The sequence below is a fragment of the Ascidia mentula genome, chromosome 5 (assembly GCF_947561715.1).
Source record: "Ascidia mentula chromosome 5, kaAscMent1.1, whole genome shotgun sequence".
Classification (NCBI taxonomy): domain Eukaryota; kingdom Metazoa; phylum Chordata; class Ascidiacea; order Phlebobranchia; family Ascidiidae; genus Ascidia; species Ascidia mentula.
The window spans coordinates 12,535,615-12,558,753 of NC_138570.1; the positions used below are offsets into that span (position 1 = coordinate 12,535,615).

Consider the following 23,139-nt stretch of genomic DNA (forward strand, 5'->3'; position numbering starts at 1 on the left):
TTAAAGTGCATATAACAGGTAAAAATAAAACATGTCAATAATCAAACTAAGAGATGTTCATAACTTTAGAACATTTTTGGCGAAAAAAGTAGCTTGATACGACGACTGGTTTCTGAGATACAGCTGATCAAAGTCGCACTTTTGCCGCTGCGAACGAAATCGTGCGAAAGCGAGATATTGTTGCTTGATGTCATAGAAGGCGCTTCGGTCGTGCGCGAGTGCTGGCAGCAAGCCTTATGCGTAGGAATGGAAAACATTGTAAAACTGGTTTGAGCATAATATTGCATTAAACAGGGGACAAAAAGGGAACAAGTGCAATAAACGGATTTTGATGTTAATTTAAGCTGAAGACAGATGGCTGCTGTTCGACCTATTATGTCTTATTTAGTTGTGTAATAATAAAACAGTTACTGGGACAGGGTGTTCTTGTTGTTACAGCATTTATGATCGCTTACGTGATACATGAACTTTTGAAAACACGACAGAGACAAACCGTTAGTTTAGCATTGTCGTTTTGTCCACTCACAGTTATGTCGTTTCTGCTATACCCTATGATCTTCCGCTAATTTGGGACAAATAAGCCTTTGATACGTGACGTCACAATGACAAATTTTTGTGTGATGCAAAACCCTGTCCTGACCTTTAAGGTAACGTAATCTGTGGATTCTCCTATGTTTGCAACTATTCGATATCTGCAAAAAAGGCGCCTCCTCCTATCTATACAATGCATTTTTTCGACGCGAGCGCCTTGTGTGATGTCCTTTTCTCCTCAGCGCAAAAGGTTTACGATTTTTGGTCGCCGTTAATTTTCGTGCAATTTTCTATAGTTTTTAGTTGACGTAGAACCGTAAAACTTTGGATATATGTTTGTTGTAGACGTACCTTTAGTTTTACGCAAAATTGTCGTGGCCGTGGCATATACACTTTAAAGAACCAGCAGAGACTTGTTTGATTACAAATTAAAAAATGTTCCGAACCGCCGATTTTTTAAAAAAATGCCTCAATGTAGGCCATGGCACGTAAAACAAGATGCCAATGGGAATTTTGGGCACTCATAGCTCATATTCCAACGAGACGACTTTGCGTCCACAGCGTAAACAGCCTACGATGTAAGGTGCACATTCCATTCGTCATATTTGATCAGAAAATTTGAAAAAACAACATGACTTTCCGTATAACCTGTTATGCTAGGCAAGTTAGGCCTCTATTGATCTTCCTCCTCCTACATGTTCCTCTATCCTTGTTTACTTCGGCCAATCAGACGGTAAAGCATTTTTTCATTCTCATTGAAACTTTTGTGACGCATTAAAGAGTAAAAGTCTGGTTCTGGTTCGTCGGACTTAACCCTGTATTTACATGGCCAAGCCGACTCGTAAATTTTCAAATTCGACGCGCGAAAACGACGAATTTACATGGGCTTGTCAGCTTAAGTTAACTGTCTCGGGCTGACAGGCTGTAAATTCAGACTCTGCAATCAATATTTCTGATCTTAGCATGCAGAGAAAAGTTATTTGCAGATGGTTTACGCCTTTAAAGGCTTTCTGCAAATTGGTCCTTGATTATAGTGTGAGTTTACTTATATAATAGATGATTTAACTATAAAGCCTGCTTCAACCCATATTTTAAGGCTGAATTTTCTTGGAATGCTTCACAACAACACCACGGTAAGAGTACTGAAGTGAAAATAGTATGTTTAGTTGTATTAATTGTCCCTGTCTTCCTTCACAGGATCCTTTTCAGAAGCTGTCTGATCCCATGTACAACTGAGTGTCAGAAAAGGCTGGATGGAATAGTTTCATAGCAGCCCAATGTTGATGAATTTAAAGCAGATATACAAAAGATGTGATAGATACATAACATAAACTTGTGAAAGCCATCTGGTTACGCTGTGGGAAAGAAGTTTCTTGTACTCTATATCCACAAATAGACAGAAATCTTTCAACTCTTCTGTCCGAACAGGGTAAATAAAAAAATATTGGAAGGTTTTGTAGATAATACTTTCAACATCAAGACTGATCTGATTTGCACCATGGTGTAAACAGTTATTCAAAATTCGTGTCGGGCAACCAACACCAACTAAAGCAGTAAAAACGTTGTTACCTTTCCTTCGGCACAGACCTACAAAATTGGTGTTGCAGTTGTCACCAGTAAACGAAATGCATTTCTTAAACAGTTTTGTTTTCTTCAGTGTTTCTTTAATTTCATTTGCAAGGAAGTTTCATTTTTAGTGCTTTGACATCAAGTAATTTAGACTGCAGACTTCCATTTTTCCAGTCAAAATATTGTATAACTATAGGAAAAATTTTGGTAGATTTGTGATTACTGCCATCAGTGGCTACTCCGAGATACTTGATTTCATGTTCTTCTATATCATTTAGCACATACTGAACAGACGTGGGAGCAAGTACAATATTTACGATAGCGTTAATCTTGGTTTGAGCACAAGAGTACCTTTTTGCAGTGATGGAATCTGCAATATCTTAGCCATCAAAGTAGAGGTGCATGAAGTCACTGTATGAAACACCCTGGTGGCTTCGGCGGCTGCAACTTCGTCTCCTCCCAGCTAACAAGAAACGTATACACACGTTTTCACAACGTTGCGAATAGTTTTGGTTTTGGTTGCAATGATTTTTTTGTATTTTTCATCGGATTTCATGTAAACGTGAATGATGTTGATTGTTAGCACAGAAAACACAATTATTTTTCATCCAAACGTTTCCTTAACGACGCCGCGTAACATTTTCGTATCAATAAATTTTTTCCCTACCTTTTGCGAACTCAAAACGCGATGTGTTTTATAGGACCTGCGGTATTGGTAATGTTTTTGCCATCCAGTAGTTGTTTCTTAATCGACAACATTTTGTCAACGTTTTTACCCAAACGTGCCCAAAATAACGTTAATGCGACGTGCTTGAAACGAGTTACATAAACGTGTTTTTTCCTACACGTTGGTAATTTTTTGTGGCCTAATAAGAGATTTTTTTTTAAACATGTGTTGTGAAACACGCCTAAAGTACAGGTCGTAAAATTACATACCTTTATGCCATTGAGGTCTGGTGGGTAATGATATTTTTCAAAACAAATTATGATGGATTATAGGTGGTTATATTTTGAAGTGTTTAATAATAAGTGCAAATTTTTGAATGTGTTTATTTTTTTGGAAAAGAAAAACGATGCAAATAGGTATCAATTACATCACCTAAATGTTATTCGAATGCCAGAGCATAAAATTTTGTTGTTGCAGCGCCGCCTACAGGCTGGTCACAGAATGTCTTCTGCTGTCCCGGATGTGTTTTTCTTCCCCCATTTAAAGCGTGCACGTGATGGATACAATTCTGGCATTACATGGTAGGAATTCGGTATAGTATGATACCATTTTAAAGTAAATAACAGATAAAATGCAATAATATAAATCGGTACTGATTCGACCTTGTGCAGATTGTGTGACTGAAGCACTGAACCATGTTTTAAACTATTAATGATTATATTATGGCCAGGGGCGTATCAAGGAATTCAAAAAATGGGGGGGGGTCCAATATTTGTTCGGGAATTTTCCATTTTTGTTTTAACTGTAATATTTCGACAAAATATTGTACCTGAGACTGGAGGACGCAGTTCCTTATATCTGCAGTAATGCTCGAATAAAGTGCGGTTTACGTAAACGCATCACGTTTCCAAACAAAACAAGTGCATCACATGAAGAACAGACTTGATATTTGTCATTCGCGTCACGTTCCAAACAAAACAAGTGCGTTAGATGAACGACTTTTGCACTTGTTTCGGGGGAAAGGGCTCGACTTGATTTTGCCGAGGTCGCAGAAAGAATTTACTTATACAATATAAAGAGTCCAAAAATATTGTAACGCGGCTTTATATTCTGCGACAAGTAAAAACACAAAAGAAATAACAAACGAAACCAACATATCAAAAGAAATAACAAACAAAACAAAATATGGAGAAACAGGCGGCAACTATGCCGTTTGTTTGCAAACAATAGACAAGTGATTGTAGTATTTTTGGCGGCAACACAACACAGTACTGCACAGAACTGTATCAGTGACATCAGTGTATCTACAAGGTAGATTTGCAAACGACAAATAACATGAGCAACTCTGAACCGCCCACCAAACAGTCTCGACTGAATACATTTTTTGTTGGCGAAGCCAAGCCTTACCGTTCAAACGATCGTCCAAACAACTCAGGCAACTCAGGCCCTGACCCATTTGATGTTGGTGTCCTGATTGTTGAAAAGCCGTTGGTGGACAGCACCATGCTTTCTATATTGCGTTACGTGTGGGTGCCGCCAACGGGGTTTAATTTTCCCAAAAGCACCAAATTAGTCAGCGGGAAAATTAAGTTTCCAGGCATCTTGGCTGGAAAAATTTCCGTGGCTGGCCTACAGCAATCTTCATGACGGTGCTTTTTGCAAGTTTTGTTGCTGTTTTGCCCCTCATCAAGCTGGTGGAACACACTTGGGCTCCTTTGTGGATACCCCTTATCAAAATTAGAAGAAGGCATTAGACAGTTTCAAAAATCATGCCCTGACATCCTACCACGGTTTTTCGGCAGCGAAGGCCGCTTCCTTTCTGGAAATGGCTGGCACATCTGTAAACGACTTGATGATAGTCGGTCGAAAGACCCAGGCAACCCAAAATCGGAAAGTTCTGGCCTCCATCATTGACGCGATAAAAGTTTGTGGGCGTCAAAACATATCTTTACGGGGTTCCGTAGACTATGATTCTTTCGAAAATGTGCAGCAATTCGAAACCTCTCGCAATGAGGGAAATTTTCGAACATTGCTTAGATTTCGTGCGGCCTCTGGTGATGATGACCTCAAACAGCACTTGGAAACGGGAGCTCACAATGCCATGTACACCAGCAGTTTGATACAAAATGAATTGGTAAACATTATAGGGGAAAATGTTAACTCAGCAATAGTTAGTAGGGTCAATAATGCAGGGTTTTTCTCGGTATTGCCAGATGAAACCACAGATATTTCTGACAACGAGCAAATGTCAATTAGTGCACGATATGTCGACGATGTTGCTGATGTTCCAATTCTAAGAGAGGACTTTTTAGGTTTTGTTAACATAACAGATTTGACCGGCCGAGGTCTTGGCAACACCATTCTACAGCAACTGGCTTCCTGGCGCATTAATTTATGCGGATTGATAGGTCAAGGGTATGATGGCGCGGCATCCATGTCTGGTGCTATGAATGGTGCTCAGGCGTTCATACGCCAGCAGTACCCTATGGCCACTTACACCCATTGTTCCCCGCATCGGCTGAATCTAGTTTTGTCTCATTCAAGCAAAGTGGACTTTGTGCGTCGGGTAATGAAACACCTGTCCAATGTCATTGTGTTTTTTAAAGGAAGGCCCAAACGGCAAGCTGCTTTTTCAAATGCAATAGAGGCTATTTTGCCTCAATCCTCGCACAGAAGACTGAAAATCTTGTGTGAAACCCGGTGGGTCGAACGACACGACGCTGTGCTGGTCTTCTGTAAACTAATTTCTCCTAGTCATTTTTCACGCTTTGTCCACCATTGAGGAAACCTTTCCGTCGTCTGTGAAGGACAAAGCCGCCGAGTTGAAGGCAAACTTACGCTGCCCTTCAGTATTTGTTTCCATTAAGGTAGCGGAAGTTGGCCTGGCTGTTACTCACGGTCTTTCACAAGCCCTTCAAGCAAAGTCGTGTGACTTGGTGAAATGCATAAAGCTGGTCGGTATTGTAAAAGATACAATGCAAGATATGCTCCAAAACGCAAGTGTTCAATTCAACAAAATATTTGTTGAACTGACAAAGATTGGAAATGAGCACGGTATTAATCTGTCTGTACCACCTGCCGCAAACGAAATTCGGACCACGCGGCACCAGAAACATACTTTATTGAGAAAGTCTAAGTTCCATTCATCAAATCCATGCATGATGAACTTTGCGCAAGGTTTACCTCTTCAGTTAATACCGTCGTAACATTTCATGGACTTATTCCGTATTTTCTATAGGTAAGTTACTCAAATCTGAATTTCGTTGCAAAAGCAAGCGAGAAACTATCAACATTCACCATTTTTCAGAAAATCTTAATGAGGTGAACATCACCGAATTCATGGCAATGTATGGTCAAGACCTTGGAAGCCCAGCCATTGTTCACGCCGAAGTCCAACTTTGGCACAGAAAATGGGAGGGGGTACAAAAAACTGAAAGGCCTGATACAGCACTTGGTGCTTATCTGAGTGCAGACGGTGATATTTTTCCAAATTTAAAGACAGCTCTTAAGGTACAAAAACAAAGACAATTAACAAATAAAACACCAACACACATATAAATAAAATGATTTACAGATGATATCAACTCTTCCTGTCACTACAGCAACAGCAGAGAGGTCATTTTCCACCTTACGGCGCATCAAAACCTATTTGCGCAACACAATGGCTGAGGATCGCCTGAACGGGCTGGCATTACTTGCCGTAGGCTACACAGAGACATTCTAGTGGAAACCGAAAGTGTCATTGAGGCTTTTGCTGAGGCAAAACCTCGGCGGTTAAACATTGTGCCATTGTCTGTTTCTGCCGAGGTTGACCGCTGTCCCTCATTGTACCTGTTATTTACACGCCTTGACTGTTTCTGTCGAGGTTGACCGCTGACCCTCATCTTACCTGTTATTTATACGCCCTGACTGTTTCTGTCGAAGTTGACCGCTGTCCCTCATTGTACCTGTTACATTTTTATTGCAACAAAACTGGTTTCATAACCAAAACGTGGCCAGTGGAAAATCAAAAAAGTTATGTGCCCTAATTACCAAACAATGCAATGTGTTTCAAAACAATGACGCTTGTGCGTCAAAGCACCTGTCGTGCTACGTAAAAGATTTCGTTTGTTTTCGCAAGAAAAAATGTTTTGATATCGTAGAGAACCTTTAATTAGATACCTAAATTAATAAAGGTATTTGACAAAAGGATACGCCCTTGATTTATGGCTCTTCTACAACAAATTGGTTCATTTTGCCATTGATTAATTTATTTGATTATAAGTAAGGCTCACTTAAAGTAACTGTTTAGATATATCAAGAGTGTTTTTTGTGCTATCAATTTTCTTGTTTGTGTAATGTTTAGGCCGTGACGTAATGAGAGTGACTTGCAGTTTTGTACCGCCCAGATAAATACCACAGTTCTGGAACGACACAGGAGATCGCTCGTAACATGTAATTATGTATCGCGGTTCTCACGCAAGCCGCATAACTGGTTAATATGAATTGTCTATAAATCTCTGGTTTCTGTGGCCCGAATTCATTCCACATCGTGGAATCGCCTACTCTGCGCTGGGCTTTGGCCTAGTGTAGTTTCACCATTCTGTTCTACATTTTGGTTCGCCTTTAGCGTAGAATCGCTGTCTGTATATTCTACTATGGGGCTCAGTTGTATTCTACACATATATCTTTCGTCTTTGGTGAATAAAACAAACTAACACAAGTTTGGTTAGTTACGAAGAGGAGTTAGGAGTCAGGGAAACGCATATCGCAGTTGAACACGCAATTCAAACATCAAACAACACTCATTTCTACATTTGTATCTTTTGTTTGCTCATTTTAAATGTAGTATAGGCTACATTAAATGAATAATGAAACACAAGTTTAATAATTTTTGTGTGTGTAGTATGTTTGTTTCAGTTATTAATTAACGTTTCTGAATTGTAATATCATAGCAGTAATGCTTTAAACTCTGACTTGATTGTGAACTATTTGTCGCAGAGCTGCTTTTTAGTTGAAACATGAAAGTCTTTTGCAAATTTTCTTTATGAGGAATGTGTAGAAGTGGTACACAAAGGATTACACTAAAAGCAGAAAACGGAAAAGCGGGAAAAGCAGGAAATCAACACTAAAAGCAGGAAAAACAGGAATAGCGGGAAAAGGGAAATTTTGTGCATTTCTAAAAAAGGGAAATGCAGAATTAAAAAAAAAACGGGAAAAGCGTGAAATTTTCCAACCTGTCTAAATATTGAGATGTCGTGTTTTATGCCGTTATAACTTGTCCAAATCATGCCAAGGCGATCTTTATTGCACTTTTCATCGTTTTTGTCAAAATACAGAAAAACAGGAAAGACGGGAAATGTTTCTTTGTTTGTGTATTATGCCATTTTAACTTGTACAAATCATGCCAAGGCGATGTTTATTGCACTTTTCATCGATTTTGTCGAAAACAGGAAAGACGGGAAATGTTTCTTTGTTTGTGTATTGTGTCGTTATAACTTGTACAAATCATGCCAAGGCGATGTTTATTGCACTTTTCATCGATTTTGTCGAAAACAGGAAAGACGGGAAATGTTTCTTTGTTTGTGAATTGTGTCGTTATTACTTGTACAAATCATGCCAAGGCGACCTTTATTGCACTTTTCATCGTTTTTGTCGAAAACAGGAAAGACGGGAAATGTTTCTTTGTTTGTGTATTGTGTCGTTATTACTTGTACAAATCATGCCAAGGCGACCTTTATTGCGCTTTTCATCGTTTTTGTCAAAATACAGAAAAACAGGAAAGACGGGAAATGTTTCTATGTTTGTGTATTATGCCATTTTAACTTGTACAAATCATGCCAAGGCGATGTTTATTGCACTTTTCATCGATTTTGTCGAAAACAGGAAAGACGGGAAATGTTTCTTTGTTTGTGTATTGTGTCGTTATTACTTGTACAAATCATGCCAAGGCGACCTTTATTGCGCTTTTCATCGTTTTTGTCGAATTACCGAAAACAGGAAAGACGGGAAATGTTTCTTTGTCTGTGTATTGTGTCGTTATTACTTGTACAAATCATGCCAAGGCGACCTTTATTGCACTTTTCATCGTTTTTGTCGAAAACAGGAAAGACGGTAAATGTTTCTATGTTTGTGTATTATGCCATTTTAACTTGTACAAATCATGCCAAGGCGATGTTTATTCACTTTTCATCGATTTTGTCGAAAACAGGAAAGACGGGAAATGTTTCTTTGTTTGTGTATTTTGTCGTTATTACTTGTACAAATCATGCCAAGGCGACCTTTATTGCACTTTTCATCGTTTTTGTCGAATTACCGAAAACAGGAAAGACGGGAAATGTTTCTTTGTCTGTGTATTGTGTCGTTATTACTTGTACAAATCATGCCAAGGCGACCTTTATTGCACTTTTCATCGTTTTTGTCGAAAACAGGAAAGACGGTAAATGTTTCTATGTTTGTGTATTATGCCATTTTGACTTGTACAAATCATGCTGAGGCGACCTTTATTGCGCTTTTCATCGTTTTTGTCGAAATACAGAAAGACGTGAAATGTTTCTTTGTTTGTGTTTTAAACTTTTTCGTGCGTTTCCCTTACGGGCCACTGTAATATCCTGCTTTTCCCGCTTACTCCGACGCTTTTCTTGCATGCACTCATTGTAGTACTGATGATGAACGCAGTTAGTGTTCGAAACGTTTACTAATGTATAACAGCATTTTAGCTTTGGCTTTCATTTCCAAAGATTTGTTTGTTATTTCATAATTACTAAATCTTTAATAGACTGAGTGAAACAAATGTGCCGCTTTTCGAAAGGTGGTTCGTAATTGTAACGTGCTTTTTCTGAGGATCGGCGGCGCTACACGCTACACATCAGTTTTTTGGCCTTTAGCCCAAACGCGTCCCATCCAATCTTCTAGGTAGCCGAGCCCGCGAAACACAACAGACACTTGTATTCGATACAGGAACGACCGGCACAACAACGCGCCAGAAATGGAACGGTTTCTAGTTAAAGAAACACAATTGTACATTCAATATATAGACAAATTCACACTATGGCAAATTCAATCGCACTTACCGAACTGTTTTGTGACCGATCTTATTCCGTAAATTATCAGTAGTGACAACACATCTTTCAGTTGCATTAGTAATCCAGTAAACTTTTCAATTGTTGCAAAGCAGTCAACAAACTATTTCGCGTTTTGCAACTAAAACCTTATTCAAATAGAATCAGTATTATTATATGTACCACAATAACTGGCAACACAACTAGCAATGAAAAACATAATCATGCGGTCTGCACGCGCACGTCTACTGCGCAGCCTTTGTCACAAAATAACGAGAGTTGTGCCAAACATAACGTGAAAGAATTAACGAAATTGGGTTTGGGAATCTACATCCTCCCCCCGAAAATTGGGCATTGTACCAATTTTACATCGACACAAAGATTCACAACTCAGTCTCATTCTCCTGCACGGGGATCACCACGCAGAGCTTAGTGATGGGTCTCCTGAGGAAACCGCCGGCCGTCTTCACTGCAACGCTCCTCACCACCTGGTGTTTATCATGGAATAGTTCGGTGACTTTTCCAAGAGGCCATCGACATCGTGGAGCAGAATCATCGACGAGTAGCACAACATCACCTTTGGAAAAATTACTTCTCCTGGTGTGCCATTTTTGTCTGGAGATGATTGTCCGGGGGTACTCCATCAGCCATTGTTGCCAAAACTCATCAGCAACATGCTGAACCAGGCGGTATCGGCGTCTGGCGTAGCAATCGCTCGGGTAGGTCATCGTCGGCGGCAATCCCACCGATGGGTTAATTCTTAATAGGTGGTTTGGCGTCAAGGGCATGTCTTCACCAACTTCCAGGGAAACTTCAGTTAGAGGTCGTGAATTTATGATGTTCTCCACCTCCAACAGCAACGTGTGTAGGGCGTCATCGTCTAGTTTTCCCTCAGGATAAATCGCCATCATAATTCTTCGGACGGTTCTGATCATCCGTTCCCACACTCCACCCATGTGGCTTGCTCCTGGTGGGTTGAAGGACCACTTCACCTTCCGCTGGCGCAAGTAGTCGCAAAATTTTGGTTCCATTTTTCCACGTCTTCCTTCATAACGCGGTTAGCACCGACGAAATTGGTTCCGTTATCCGAGTAAATGTGTGATATTGGACCACGTCGTGCAAGAAATCGCCTCAAGACATTCAAAAAAGCGTCTGTAGTTAGGTCGGCAGCAACTTCTAAATGAACAGCACGTGTCGTCATACACGTAAACAGACATCCGTACCTTTTTATTTCGCATCTGCGTTGTCTGAACAGCAAAGGTCCAAAATAGTCCACACCGACGTGTGAAAATGGTGGTTCGACAACCTGCAATCTGGACGGAGGCAGGTCAGCCATCACCTGCTGGCCTGGCTTGGCATTTCTTCGTCGGCAAAAGAAGCAATGGCGTATAACCCGACGAACATTCGCTCGGGCGTTCACTATCCAGTAATCAAGTTCCTCCTTCACTGTTCGTGACATTTTTACTGCATCCAAAGCAGCGACCAGTTCCAGTCGTGGTATGGTTTGCCTTCCTGAACCGGAAAGCAGTGATTTGCCCATCACCAGAGAGCACGTAACGTTCGAGCGGCCATCCACTGACCTCAGGTAACAAGCACAACCTCGTGCTTCTGACGAAGCGTCAGCAAAAACATGTAACTGTACTTTGGACGCATTGGTGGTCATTCGATAAAAACGAGGTATTCTTACCTCACAAAGGTCACAGAGGCTTTCTCGCCATTTTCGCCACCTGGCTTGATCCGTGGTCGGCACGACATCGTCCCTGTAGATCAATCTGGCTTCTATGACCACGGGTGCAACGAGTCCAAGGGGGTCAAACAGGGAGTTTGTCACGGAGAGCATTCCACGTAGCGTAATCGGTTTGTCCGGCAGGACGATATTAAATCCAAACTCGTCCTCCGGCAGACGCCAGCTGATTCCCAGAACACGTTCCTGTACCTCTCCGCCAAGCGGAATGTTCTGGATTAATTTGGACCTTTCTCCGTTAGGAACAGAGGTCATCACAGCATCACTCGATGACAACCATTTTGCCAGCCTGAAACCTCCCATGGACAGTAGACTTCTCAAATTTTCCACCATTTTAATGCCCATTGTTTCTGTGGGGATTGATAATAAACAATCGTCCACATAAAAGTTTTTTCTCACCACCTCGGCAACACGAGGATCAAAAAACTTCCCAAATTCACGTGCGGTTTCACGTAGGCAGAATGTGGCGCAGCTTGGGGACGACTTCGCGCCAAATAAATGAACAGTCATTCGGTGAGGCACAGGATCCTTCAGTGTGTCGCCTCCTGGCCACCACAAGAATCTGAGGGCGTCACGATCCTGCTGCGTGACGCGTACTTGATGGAACATGGCTTCTATGTCCGCAACCAAAGCCACCGCTTCTTTGCGGAATCTCAGAAGCACTCCAACTAGCGAGTTCATTAAGTCTGGTCCTTTCATCAAGTGATCGTTGATAGAGTTACCGTCGCACTTTGCGGCACAGTCAAAAACGATTCGAAGCTTATCCGGCTTCTTTGGGTTTACCACGGGGTGTTGAGTAAGGTACCACTTCCGACCATCAGTACTAATTTCTTCTTCTGGTACCCGTTCGGCATAACCCTTTTCCAAAAGGATTTGCATCTGCTAAACATACTTTTGACTTAAACTTGCATCACGTGACAAACGCTTCCTAAGACCAGACAGTCGTTTCTGTGCCAATTTCAAAGTATTGGGAAGAACATCTGCCGAATTTCGCCACAACAGCGGTAACTGGTAATGTCCATCTTTGTGTTCCACTTGCTTGGCCATGATGTCATATGCAATGACGTCTTCTGCCGAAAACTTCAATCCAAACTCCATTGCTTCCCTGTTGCTCCGGAGCCACTGGAGGAAGGATTCGGCATCCCCCAAATCACCACTTCGCATGGGGTAAGTTTCACCATCATCGGTCACGATGACGTCATCGATGTTATTAAAGGAATTAAAACGTTCAATTCCTTGCAACAGAAAACTACAGCCCCAGGAGGTTTTCTGTGGAGCATAACCTCTTAGCAACCAACCTAGAGGCGTTTTGACAGCGTCCGGGTACTCCGGATCAGGAGAGAACCGACTCTCCAAACATCGATGAACTAATTAGTTGTCTGTACCAATAAGTAATGTGACAGACCCACCTTTGATTTGCGGTAAATGTACTCCCTTCAGATGCTTGGGACGAACAGGTGTTCCAAACTTTGGGACATGCTCAGGCGGAACAGGGATTTCGTCAAGTAACGTCACTTCCGGTAAATTGAACTCCTCTCCTCCCATCAAGGGCAGTACTGACATGGAGATTTTCATGTTGTTCAGCTCCTTTGCACCATTTATCGACCCGAGCTGCATACGAACTGGTTCGCCTTCTACCTCAACATCCAACATGTCGATCAGCCGTTTCTCACAGAAGGTTTTGTCCGAACCAGTGTCCAGCAGAGCATATGTTGCAATTTCCTTGTCCCCAACGCGGACTCGAACAGGAACAATGTCTAACCAAGCGGACAATGAGTTGCTACCATGACAGCCCACGGTATTCAAGCAACTACCCTGCGTCAAAGAAGCCGAGTCATTTCCATTTTTGTCCTCCGAAGATGCGTCCGTCGGTCGGGGTCTCGCCGGATTGTGCAGTGGCGCATGATGGTATGCACTTCCACAACCTTCCTCGTGGCAAACCGTCTTACTGCTACAATCGACAACCATGTGTCCCACTTCAAGACACCGGAAACACAAACCTTTCGCTCGCACAAATTGTCGTCGCTCACGATGCGATTTTCGTTTAAACGCATAGCAGACGACGAGGTCATGCGGCTTTGCACAACAAGGACACGGTTTCTTTCGTTGTGTAGACTGTTGTTCGTTCTGCACCGATTTCTGTGCACCAGTAGAAGAAATGGCGTTGTATGACGTCGCCTTTTGTCGTTTGATACCTTGATTCTTTTCGGGGCCTGAAGGAAAGAGACCTTTCCCATATATAGAGTTGGCTTTCTCACTCTGCTTTACAACGAAATTCGCAAAATCCACGAAACGCGCGACTCTACCCGTTTCCCTTTGCAATGCAACAGATGCAGAAACCCATTTATATTGCATCTCCACAGGTAGCTTGCTGGCAATAGCAACAATAAAACCGACGGAATCAACAGTAGACATACCAGTGATTTCCTCCAATGATACGCAGCATCTCTTAAGGAGGACGGCCAACTTTTCCAAACCGTCAGGGTCGTTTCGTCCAATCTTTGGACTTTCTTGCAACTTCCTTTCGCAGCAACGAGCGATGATATGTGGTTGACCATAGCGTTCGTACAATTCTTTCCAAGCAAGTTCGTAGCTGACTGCAGGGTTTGAGGATGACGTAGGGTGTCTCAGCTTTTCATTGACACTCGGCGTGCAATGTTGCAGCAAGTATGTAAGTCTTAACAGTCCAATCTGCTAACAATATGAATTTTGTATCGATTTGCAAATGACCAATAGTCCATAGGGTCGCCATCAAACTTTGTTATTTGTGGTTTTGGCAGAAAACGTTCACCAACCTCCGTATAATGAGGTCTAAACTGTGTCGTAGAGGTATGTCCGTCATGTGGCGAGTAAATGTTATCACGTGGTACCTTTTGGCGACTAGGACGTTCGAATTCCTTGAGCTTTATTTCATTTGGTTTAGGATCTTCGATCAATAATTCTTCAGGATTCTTGGGACACACTGTGTCTTTTCGGGGTTCGTATTTTAACGAACAAACACTCCCAACTTCGTCCCATGCGATCAGTTCGGCTTCTGCTAATTCTAACTTCCGTTGAGATTCGCGATCAGCGATTTCAGCTTCCAATTTTCGTTTAGCTAGTTCTCGTTCAGCTTCCAATTTTCTTTCTTCTAGTTCTCGTTTAGCTTCCAATTTTCTTTTTTCATCTTGCTTGCGTGCTAATCGAGCAAGGTTTAGCTTCACACGACTTTCCTTTAACTTAATACTGTATGTCGAGCTCCAAGAAGATCTTACGCTCCCAGTGTGAATAGTGGATTTACATCGTTTCGACGTTCTACTTGCGGGCAGTGAACGACTTCCAGCTTCCGAGACAGGCAAAGGCGTTACAATGTCTCGCAGCCACTGCCTGACGCGAATGTCGAACTCGTTCTTGCCTCGAACACAATCCCTTTTTCGAGACACACTTCCCGGCATCGTGGCCTCATCAGACATATCTTCACACAGGTTCATAACCTCGGTGTAGCTTGCTTCTACGGCAAGCAACGCTTCTTGAAGTTTTTCCTTTTCGCGGTTGAGCATCACCCACTCAGCATCGAGGTAATCATCTTGTAACTGTTTTAATGCACAGCCAAGCCGTTTTCTCTTCTTCTTTGTCAGGACAGGCATGTTGTGACGTCACAAACGGTTGTAACAATGACAGTTCGAAACTTGTATGTAACGTGCTTTTTCTGCGGATCGGCGGCGCTACACGCTACACATCAGTTTTTTGGCCTTTAGCCCAAACGCGTCCCATCCAATCTTCTAGGTAGCCGAGCCCGCGAAACACAACAGACACTTGTATTCGATACAGGAAGGACCGGCACAACAACGCGCCAGAAATGGAACGGTTTCTAGTTAAAGAAACACAATTGTACATTCAATATATAGACAAATTCACACTATGGCAAATTCAATCGCACTTACCGAACTGTTTTGCGACCGATCTTATTCCGTAAATTATCAGTAGTGACAACACATCTTTCAGTTGCATTAGTAATCCAGTAAACTTTTCAATTGTTGCAAAGCAGTCAACAAACTATTTCGCGTTTTGCAACTAAAACCTTATTCAAATAGAATCATTATTATTATATGTACCACAATACCTGGCAACACAACTAGCAATGAAAAACATAACCATGCGGTCTGCGCGCGCACGTCTACTGCGCAGCCTTTGTCACATAATAACGAGAGTTGTGCCAAACATAGAAAACATAACGTGAAAGAATTAACGAAATTGGGTTTGGGAATCTACAATAATTAAAGTGTTTAAAACTTATGATTCAGTGTAAAAAACAAATGACACGAAACGGAATTTGCGTCGTTTGCCTGCGTTTAGGGCGATACGACCGACGAAATGTTTTTTGCGTGTTTCTGAGACCTGGAAATGTCACCCTTAATATTTTACAAAACGTTAAAAACGCCTATAGAGGTAAGTACCAGTCATAAGCAATTTGTAATTAAATTTAAAAAAAAAAAATTAAAATCATCAGTTATTTGATAAGTAGCATGTTTATTTAAACTAATGTAAACTACATTGTACTTAAGAAAGCTGTCTAGCTCACAAACCACAAACAACAATTCGAAACATTGAGCTGGAAGTACAAGAGTTTTTGAAACACTACAAGGTTGGGGGATCAAAATACCATGCATGCACCTTTTGTATTATATTAAGGCAATCCTGTCTTGGTACAGTCACTTTGATAATAATTTGAAAAGGAACCCCGCATGGAATCCTTCATATTTATTTATGTAACCCTAGGGGTTCCGCAGAAGTTACTTGGCCTTTTGGTTATCACTTAGGCAGCCTATGCTTGCCCATGTCGTAACCCAAAAGGCCACCATGTGTAAAGAATTGCCCCTGCATTTTTTTTTAGGTAAGTCGTCCAAATGAACGATGTGTGACTGTACATAAAGGCATGTAGGCTATACTTCCCGCTTTGCTGAAATTGTTTTTTTATTTGTAGAAGAAGAGTACCACTAGCAGCAGCAACAGCTCATTCGATACGGTTCCTTTACTATCATCCGATTCCGATTAATGCAAACAAAACAAATGAAGGATTTAACATACGGCCTTGTGTTGAGTTTGTACGTTGTAATAACGTCATGAGAATGGTGACAATAGCGTTTTGTTTACGTTATGTAAACACGTGGAGACGACGAATGAATGCGTGGTTGTGCTAACGTTTCAATGTTACGTTAAAACAAAACGTTTGCAAAACATTTGGAAATTACGTAATAAATAACGTTTTAACAACGTTGATGGTAGTCTGCACCAGTGCTTCCCAACCTTTTTCAGTTCGCGACCCACTTTTAATGCAAGTTTTATTATGCGACCCACAATGAGATATGACCAAACGAGGCTAACACTACCTTTGTTTGCCACAGAAATAAACGTTTCATATCCACAAGTAATGCATTCAGCTTCGAAATTACTACGTCTTTTTCTGAAACAAGGATACTTCTGGCGTAGCTCATCAGTAAACAGAGTTTTCCTCTTCGGCATTATAATTTATAGCTTATTTTGCTTTATGGTTGTCTAAATTCCAAGAATAATAAAGAAAGATGAAAGCTTCTGCTGAGAACTACCTGTATGCTATAGCCTAACTAGACAAGCTTCTGTAAGAAATAAGAACATAGCCTACCATACAGTAACACTAATAGTGGGCTAGGCCTACAAAACTCACACCTTTGCTTTATTAATGGGCCTTTTTACATGTGAGGTTCTGTAGCAATTTTTCTGGCGCAAGTCTGCTTTTTTACATTTTTTTCCTCATAGGGTTCAAAGTCCTTGCTCCATTTTTAGTTAGAGATTGACCAGTTGGCACAACCAAGGTCAACGGGCTGTAGACGGCAAAAGTTGTGCTGTTAATATATTCCATGTATGGTTTTTAATGATTTGGCAAGTTTGTTTACCGACATGCGTATAGCTAACCTAGCCTAAAATTACCACCTTTTCTTTTTTGTAATTTTAATAGACGGCTTACTCTTTCGTACCATTTTGCCTTCTCCAGTTAGACTTCACCCGTTTTAAAGCATTTTTACGGCGATTGACTACGCCTACTCCATACAAGTTTCCCTGAAACCGCGGCGCAAGATCGACGCATCACACGTCCAAGCAACAAAGGTGAAGTCCGTGGCAATGCTCGTCAATTCCTACTTCACGGCCTTCGTGAAGAAATGCGTCATTACGATGAAGTTATCTATACCTAGGACGCACTTCAAGAGATGCAGAGAGCATGCCACGTCGGACAACTTTATATGTGGAGGACTTGGATAACTGCGCGCACATGAATCGGTTTTTGGAAAACACTTGTCCGATGGGAAAGCTATATGTAGGGAATTCGGTTTGTCATTCTCAATATTTTGTTTAAACTTGATCTTTTGAAACCGCTTTCTACTCTATTACATTTTACGACCGGGAATTCAATTTGTACGCTGCAACACCCAGTCTTTCTGAAGCCATCGCTAGTTATCTCGCTTGCGTTGCGTCTGTCAACTTGCTCTACTACTTCTAAGTCTCCTTTGTCGCGTAATCTCCTTGTTTCTGCCTCGACTTTGATATCTCCCTATATATTTGCACATCGCTTGTTCAAAACATTTCGCTGGAATCAGTCAGTAATCGAGTTTAAAGAAACTCTTGTGTCAGGAGGTTTTGCATTTGCTTGAAAGAAGAATGATGTATCCGTAAATATGAGACTCATGTCCCAATTGATGTGACATGTACACTTTCCATCACAAAAAAAAACAATTTTTAGCAACTGAAACTATTATTTGGCTTGGCACAGCCATATACTTGTGTGTTAACTGTTTTCATTTGCTGCTAGATGTGCTGTAATAGAACAAGTCAATGAAAACTGGTTGTTCATTCATTTTTACTGCATGTTATTTAAAAAAGGATTATGTGAACAACAATCAACCATAAAATACAAAAGCAGGCTTATGTAAACCTTTTCAGTGACACAAGTTTATGTTATGTAACTATCACATCTTCTGTATATTTGTTTCAAATTAATCAACATTGGGCTGCTATGAAACATTCCATTCAGCCTTTTCTGACACTCAATTGTACATGGAATTACGGGATTAGACAGCTTCTGAAAAGGATCCTGTGAAGAAGGACAGAGATAATTAATACAACTAAACATGAAATTTTCGCTTGAATACTCTTACTGTGGTGTTGTTGTGAACGCATTCCAGGAAAATGCAGCCTTTTAGTTTAATCAGAAATTTAAAAAAAATGGGTGACGTTCAATTCAAAAAAATTGACGTAGAATAGTAGGTGGGAATTCAAAGCCTAAATGACGTGAAATTCAAATCAAATACTTGACGTAGAATTGAAAGTGGGAATTTAACGTCTAAACGACGTGAAATTCAAGTCACAAACTTTACGTTAAATTGAAGTTGGCAATTCTTGGCTTTTTTGGAATAAAACTAAATTACAAAGCTCAGCATGCAGTTCAAACTTCAATGCATATTAAAAAAAACATTTCGCAGCTATACCAATAGACAAAATCACAAATTAAAAAAAATCGCCTTTTTGCGATTAGCATATTGGCGGCATGAAAACTTTTTTAGTTCAAACAATGCTGCTCAGTGTTGTGGTAATAGGTGCCAATATTGACCGAAATCAAGAGAACGAAAATTTAATGCGCTACAACATGCAATTAACAAATTTGAAATTAAGATGGCGGATGACGTCCAAATCTTCTATTGAATGTGACCCGCTTTTTGCGAATCAGCATATAATGGCGTAATGTCGCATGCAGAAAAACTTTCCTAATTCAACCACTTCTGCTCAGCTTTGTGGTAATAGGTGCCAATATTGACTAATATCAAGAGAACTGAACTTAAATGCTCTACAACATGCAATTAACAAATTTGAAATTAAGATGACGGATGACGTCCAAATCGTCCATTGAATGTGACCCTCTTTTTGCGAATCAGCATTTTATGGCGTAATGTCACATGCAGAAAAACTTCCCTAATTCAAACACTTCTGCTCAGCGTTGTGGTAATAGGTGCCAATATTGACTAATATCAAGAGAACGGAAATTTAATGCTCTACAACATGCAATTAACAAATTTGAACCAATATCACCAGAACGGGATTGACCCAGCTGGATCAGCCACTTTTTCCTGACAAGTCGGAGCTAGATTTAAAAATCTGCATTGCCTGGGCTGCCAAGCCCGAAAACCTTATGATCGCGATACGTTAGCTGTGATCGCCAAGCAAGGACCTGTGCAGTGGGGCGATCCTGCCAATCAGGCGCATCTAATATTACTGCGTTATCGGATACGGTGGTAGAGATCCCCTACGTATATGTGAAGGTTGCCTGGCAAGTTGTGCGCTTGCGCACCAGTGTACCTTGGCCACAATATACCACGTGAAACCACTGAGCTCCTGTAGCTCAGTTGGTAGAGCGTTGGGCCTGGTTAGCCAAGGGTCGTGAGTTCAAACCTCACCGATCTAGCTCCGACTTGTCAGGAAAATGTGGCTGATCCAGCTAGGCTGCATTGCCTGGACTGCCAAGCCCGAAAACCTGATGATCGCAAGAATGCGTGGTGTTGTATCGAAGGAGCGACACGGCTTCCAACCGCACCGATATATAGGGTCAAATATACGCTGTTCGACATGATTGACGTAGGGGCCATTACCATGTTTCCTCATATATGTAAATTTTCGATATCATATTTCTTAGAATCATTTGACATAGAACGTGGCGTTAGACAAGGTGACCCACTCTCCTTAACTTTGTTCGTGGTCTGCATGAATAAAAATCATCCCTATTTGCAGACGATACCATTGTTTTTACAAAAGGTTCATGCCAACATTACGCCATTATTTGCTGATTCGCAAAAAGCGGGTCACATGCAATCGGCGATTTGGACGTCATCCGCCATCTTAATTTCAAATTTGTTAATGTCATGTTGTAAAGCAGTGCTTCCCAAACTTTTTTTCAGTACCGCCCCCCAAACAGCTTAGTCATTTAACAACGCCCAACAGAACAGACAAAAAACACAACGAATTTATTTGTTACTTGTCAATTAATGCGTTGGGTGGGGTTGGTGCAATGACACCAATTTCGTCTGATTTCTAATATTTCAATACCCAACTGTAGTTAAAAACAAGTAAACCATACCACCGAAAATCATCATTTTCGAATATTGGTTATTTAGCGTTGATTGGTGACACATTGTGACATACATAAAATTCGTTGTGACGTCAGAATCAATATCTTTTAGTTCAGCATGCGAGAAAAGGCTTTTTTGAAGTAGCATAAATTATACAAAGATTGGACTAAATCATTTGGCCCAGTGATTTCCAACCTTTTTGTGGTTGCGTACCACTTGGTGGTAAAACAATTTCGTCGTGTATCACCTAGCTAAGTGTTGCAAAGTAGCATTGAGTCTGAATTATCGAAAATTTGGAAATTAGTTACGATTTTTTAAATTCGAACTATACCCGCAAACTACGGAGAGGTGCTCCTGAAATGCGGTCGCGTACAACTAGTGGTAAAACGTACCAACGGTTGGAAAACACTGACCTACGCAAAGAGAAAATTTGTCATCAAGCGCCCACCAATCGGTCATTTATTTCCTAGCGCCCCCCAATCGCCCATTTGGTCTTCAGCGCCCCCCACAAGATTGCAAACGCCCCCAGGGGGGCGCTGGCGCCCACTTTGGGAACCACTGTTGTAGAGCATTAAATTTCCGTTCTCTTGATATTAGTCAATATTGGCACCTATTACCACAATGCTGAGCAGAATTGTTTGAATTAGGGAAGTTTTTCTGCTGAGACATTACGCCATTATGTGCTGATTCACAAAAAGCGGGTCACATTCAATGGGCGATATGGACGTCAACCGCCATCTTAATTTCAAATTTGTTAATAGCATGTTGTAGAGCATTAAATTTCCGGTCACTTGATATTAGTCAATACTGGCACCTATTACCACAACGCTGAGCAGAAGTGTTTGAATTAGGGAAGTTTTTCTGCATGCCAACATTACGCCATTATTTGCTGATTCGAGAAAAGCGGGTCACATGCAATCGGCGATTTGGACGTCATCCGCCATCTTAATTTCAAATTTGTCAATTGCATGTTGTACAGCATTAAATTTCCGTTCTCTTGATATTGGTCAATATTGGCACCTATTACCACAATGCTGAGCAGAATTTTTTGAATTAGGGAAGTTTTTCTGCATGCCGACATTACGCCATTATACGCTGATTCGCGAAAAGCGGGTCACATGCAATTGGCAATTTGGACGTCATCCGCCATCTTAATTTCAAATTTGTTAATTGCATATTGTAGAGCATTAAATTTCCGTTCACTTGATATAAGAACGAAATGGAAGCGCATCTTCAACTGTTGATTGTTGAATTTGAACGGTATTTCCCAGAACTCGCCAGCATTGAATTGCCTGATTGAAAGGTGACTAGAAATCCTTTTCGTCTCAATGAAGACCTTCTTTCGGATGATTTGCAGGAAGAATTCTTGGAATTGAAGTTTAACTCGACCGCAAAAGACGACTTCGAAGCCATGCCTCTCACCGATTTCTGGGTAAAATACGTGCGGTTGTACAATAATGTTGGCAGCGTGGCATTGCGCACTCTCCTTCCATTTTCTACAACTCATTTGTGTGAAAGTGGCTTTTCTGCACTTGTAAGTGTGAAGACAAAAGCACGCAACAAACTCGACTGTGCAGCTGATTTACGATGTGCATTGTCTTTCGCAAAGCCAAGCATTAATTACCTGGTTTCAAAAAAGCAACCCCATCCCTCCCATTGACGAGTGATAATAAAAATAAATAGCTCAAAGTTTATTTTGAATTGTGTATATTTCGAGTTGTAAGGGGGTCGCAGGATTTGAGAAATAGTGTTAGGGGGGCGCGAGCAAAAAGCTCCAGGGGCTGTAGTTTTCTGTTACAAGGAATAGTACGTTTTAATCCCTTTAATAACATCGATGACGTCATCGTGACCGATGATGGTGAAACTTACCCCATGCGAAGTGGTGATTTGGGGGATGCTGAATCCTTCCTCCAATGGCTCAGAAGCAAGAGAGAAGCAATGGAGTTGAGATTGACGTTTTCAGCAGAGGACGTCTTTGCATATGACATCATGGCCAAGGAAGTGGAACACAAAGATGGACATTACCAGTTACCACTGTTGTGGCGAATTTCGGCAGATGTTCTTTCCAACACTTTGAAATTAGCACAGAAACGACTGTCTGGTCTTAAGAAGCGTTTGTCACGTGATGCAAGTTTAAGTCAAAAGTATGTTCAGCAGATGCAAATCCTTTTGGAAAAGGGTTATGCCAAACGGGTACCAGAAGAAGAAATTATAGTACTGACGGTCGGAAGTGGTACCTTCCTCACCACCCTGTGGTCAACCCAAAGAAGCCGGATAAGCTTCGAATCGTTTTTGACTGTGCCGCAAAGTGCGACGGTAACTCTATTAACGATCACCTAATGAAAGGACCAGACTTAATGAACTCATTGGTTGGAGTGCTTCTGAGATTACGCAAGGAAGCCGTGGCTTTGGTTGCGGACATAGAAGCCATGTTCCATCAAGTACGCGTCACGCAGC

At 41.2% G+C, this 23,139-nt stretch overlaps 2 protein-coding genes and 1 pseudogene across 2 annotated transcripts; 1 reads left to right on the forward strand and 2 right to left on the reverse strand.

Annotated features, from left to right (window-relative positions):
- The first annotated feature begins 4,460 nt into the window (after positions 1–4,460).
- Positions 4,461–6,491, forward strand: LOC145902926 (52 kDa repressor of the inhibitor of the protein kinase-like; annotated as a pseudogene).
- Positions 6,492–10,190: 3,699 nt separating this feature from the next.
- On the reverse strand, positions 10,191–10,763 carry LOC145902927 (uncharacterized). The gene has a single exon (XM_082991016.1). The coding sequence runs from the start codon at positions 10,761–10,763 to the stop codon at positions 10,191–10,193; it is 573 nt and encodes a 190-aa protein (XP_082847142.1).
- A 32-nt stretch (positions 10,764–10,795) lies between these two features.
- On the reverse strand, positions 10,796–12,430 carry LOC145902928 (uncharacterized). Its single transcript, XM_082991017.1, has one exon. The coding sequence runs from the start codon at positions 12,428–12,430 to the stop codon at positions 10,796–10,798; it is 1,635 nt and encodes a 544-aa protein (XP_082847143.1).
- Between the last annotated feature and the right edge of the window lie 10,709 nt (positions 12,431–23,139).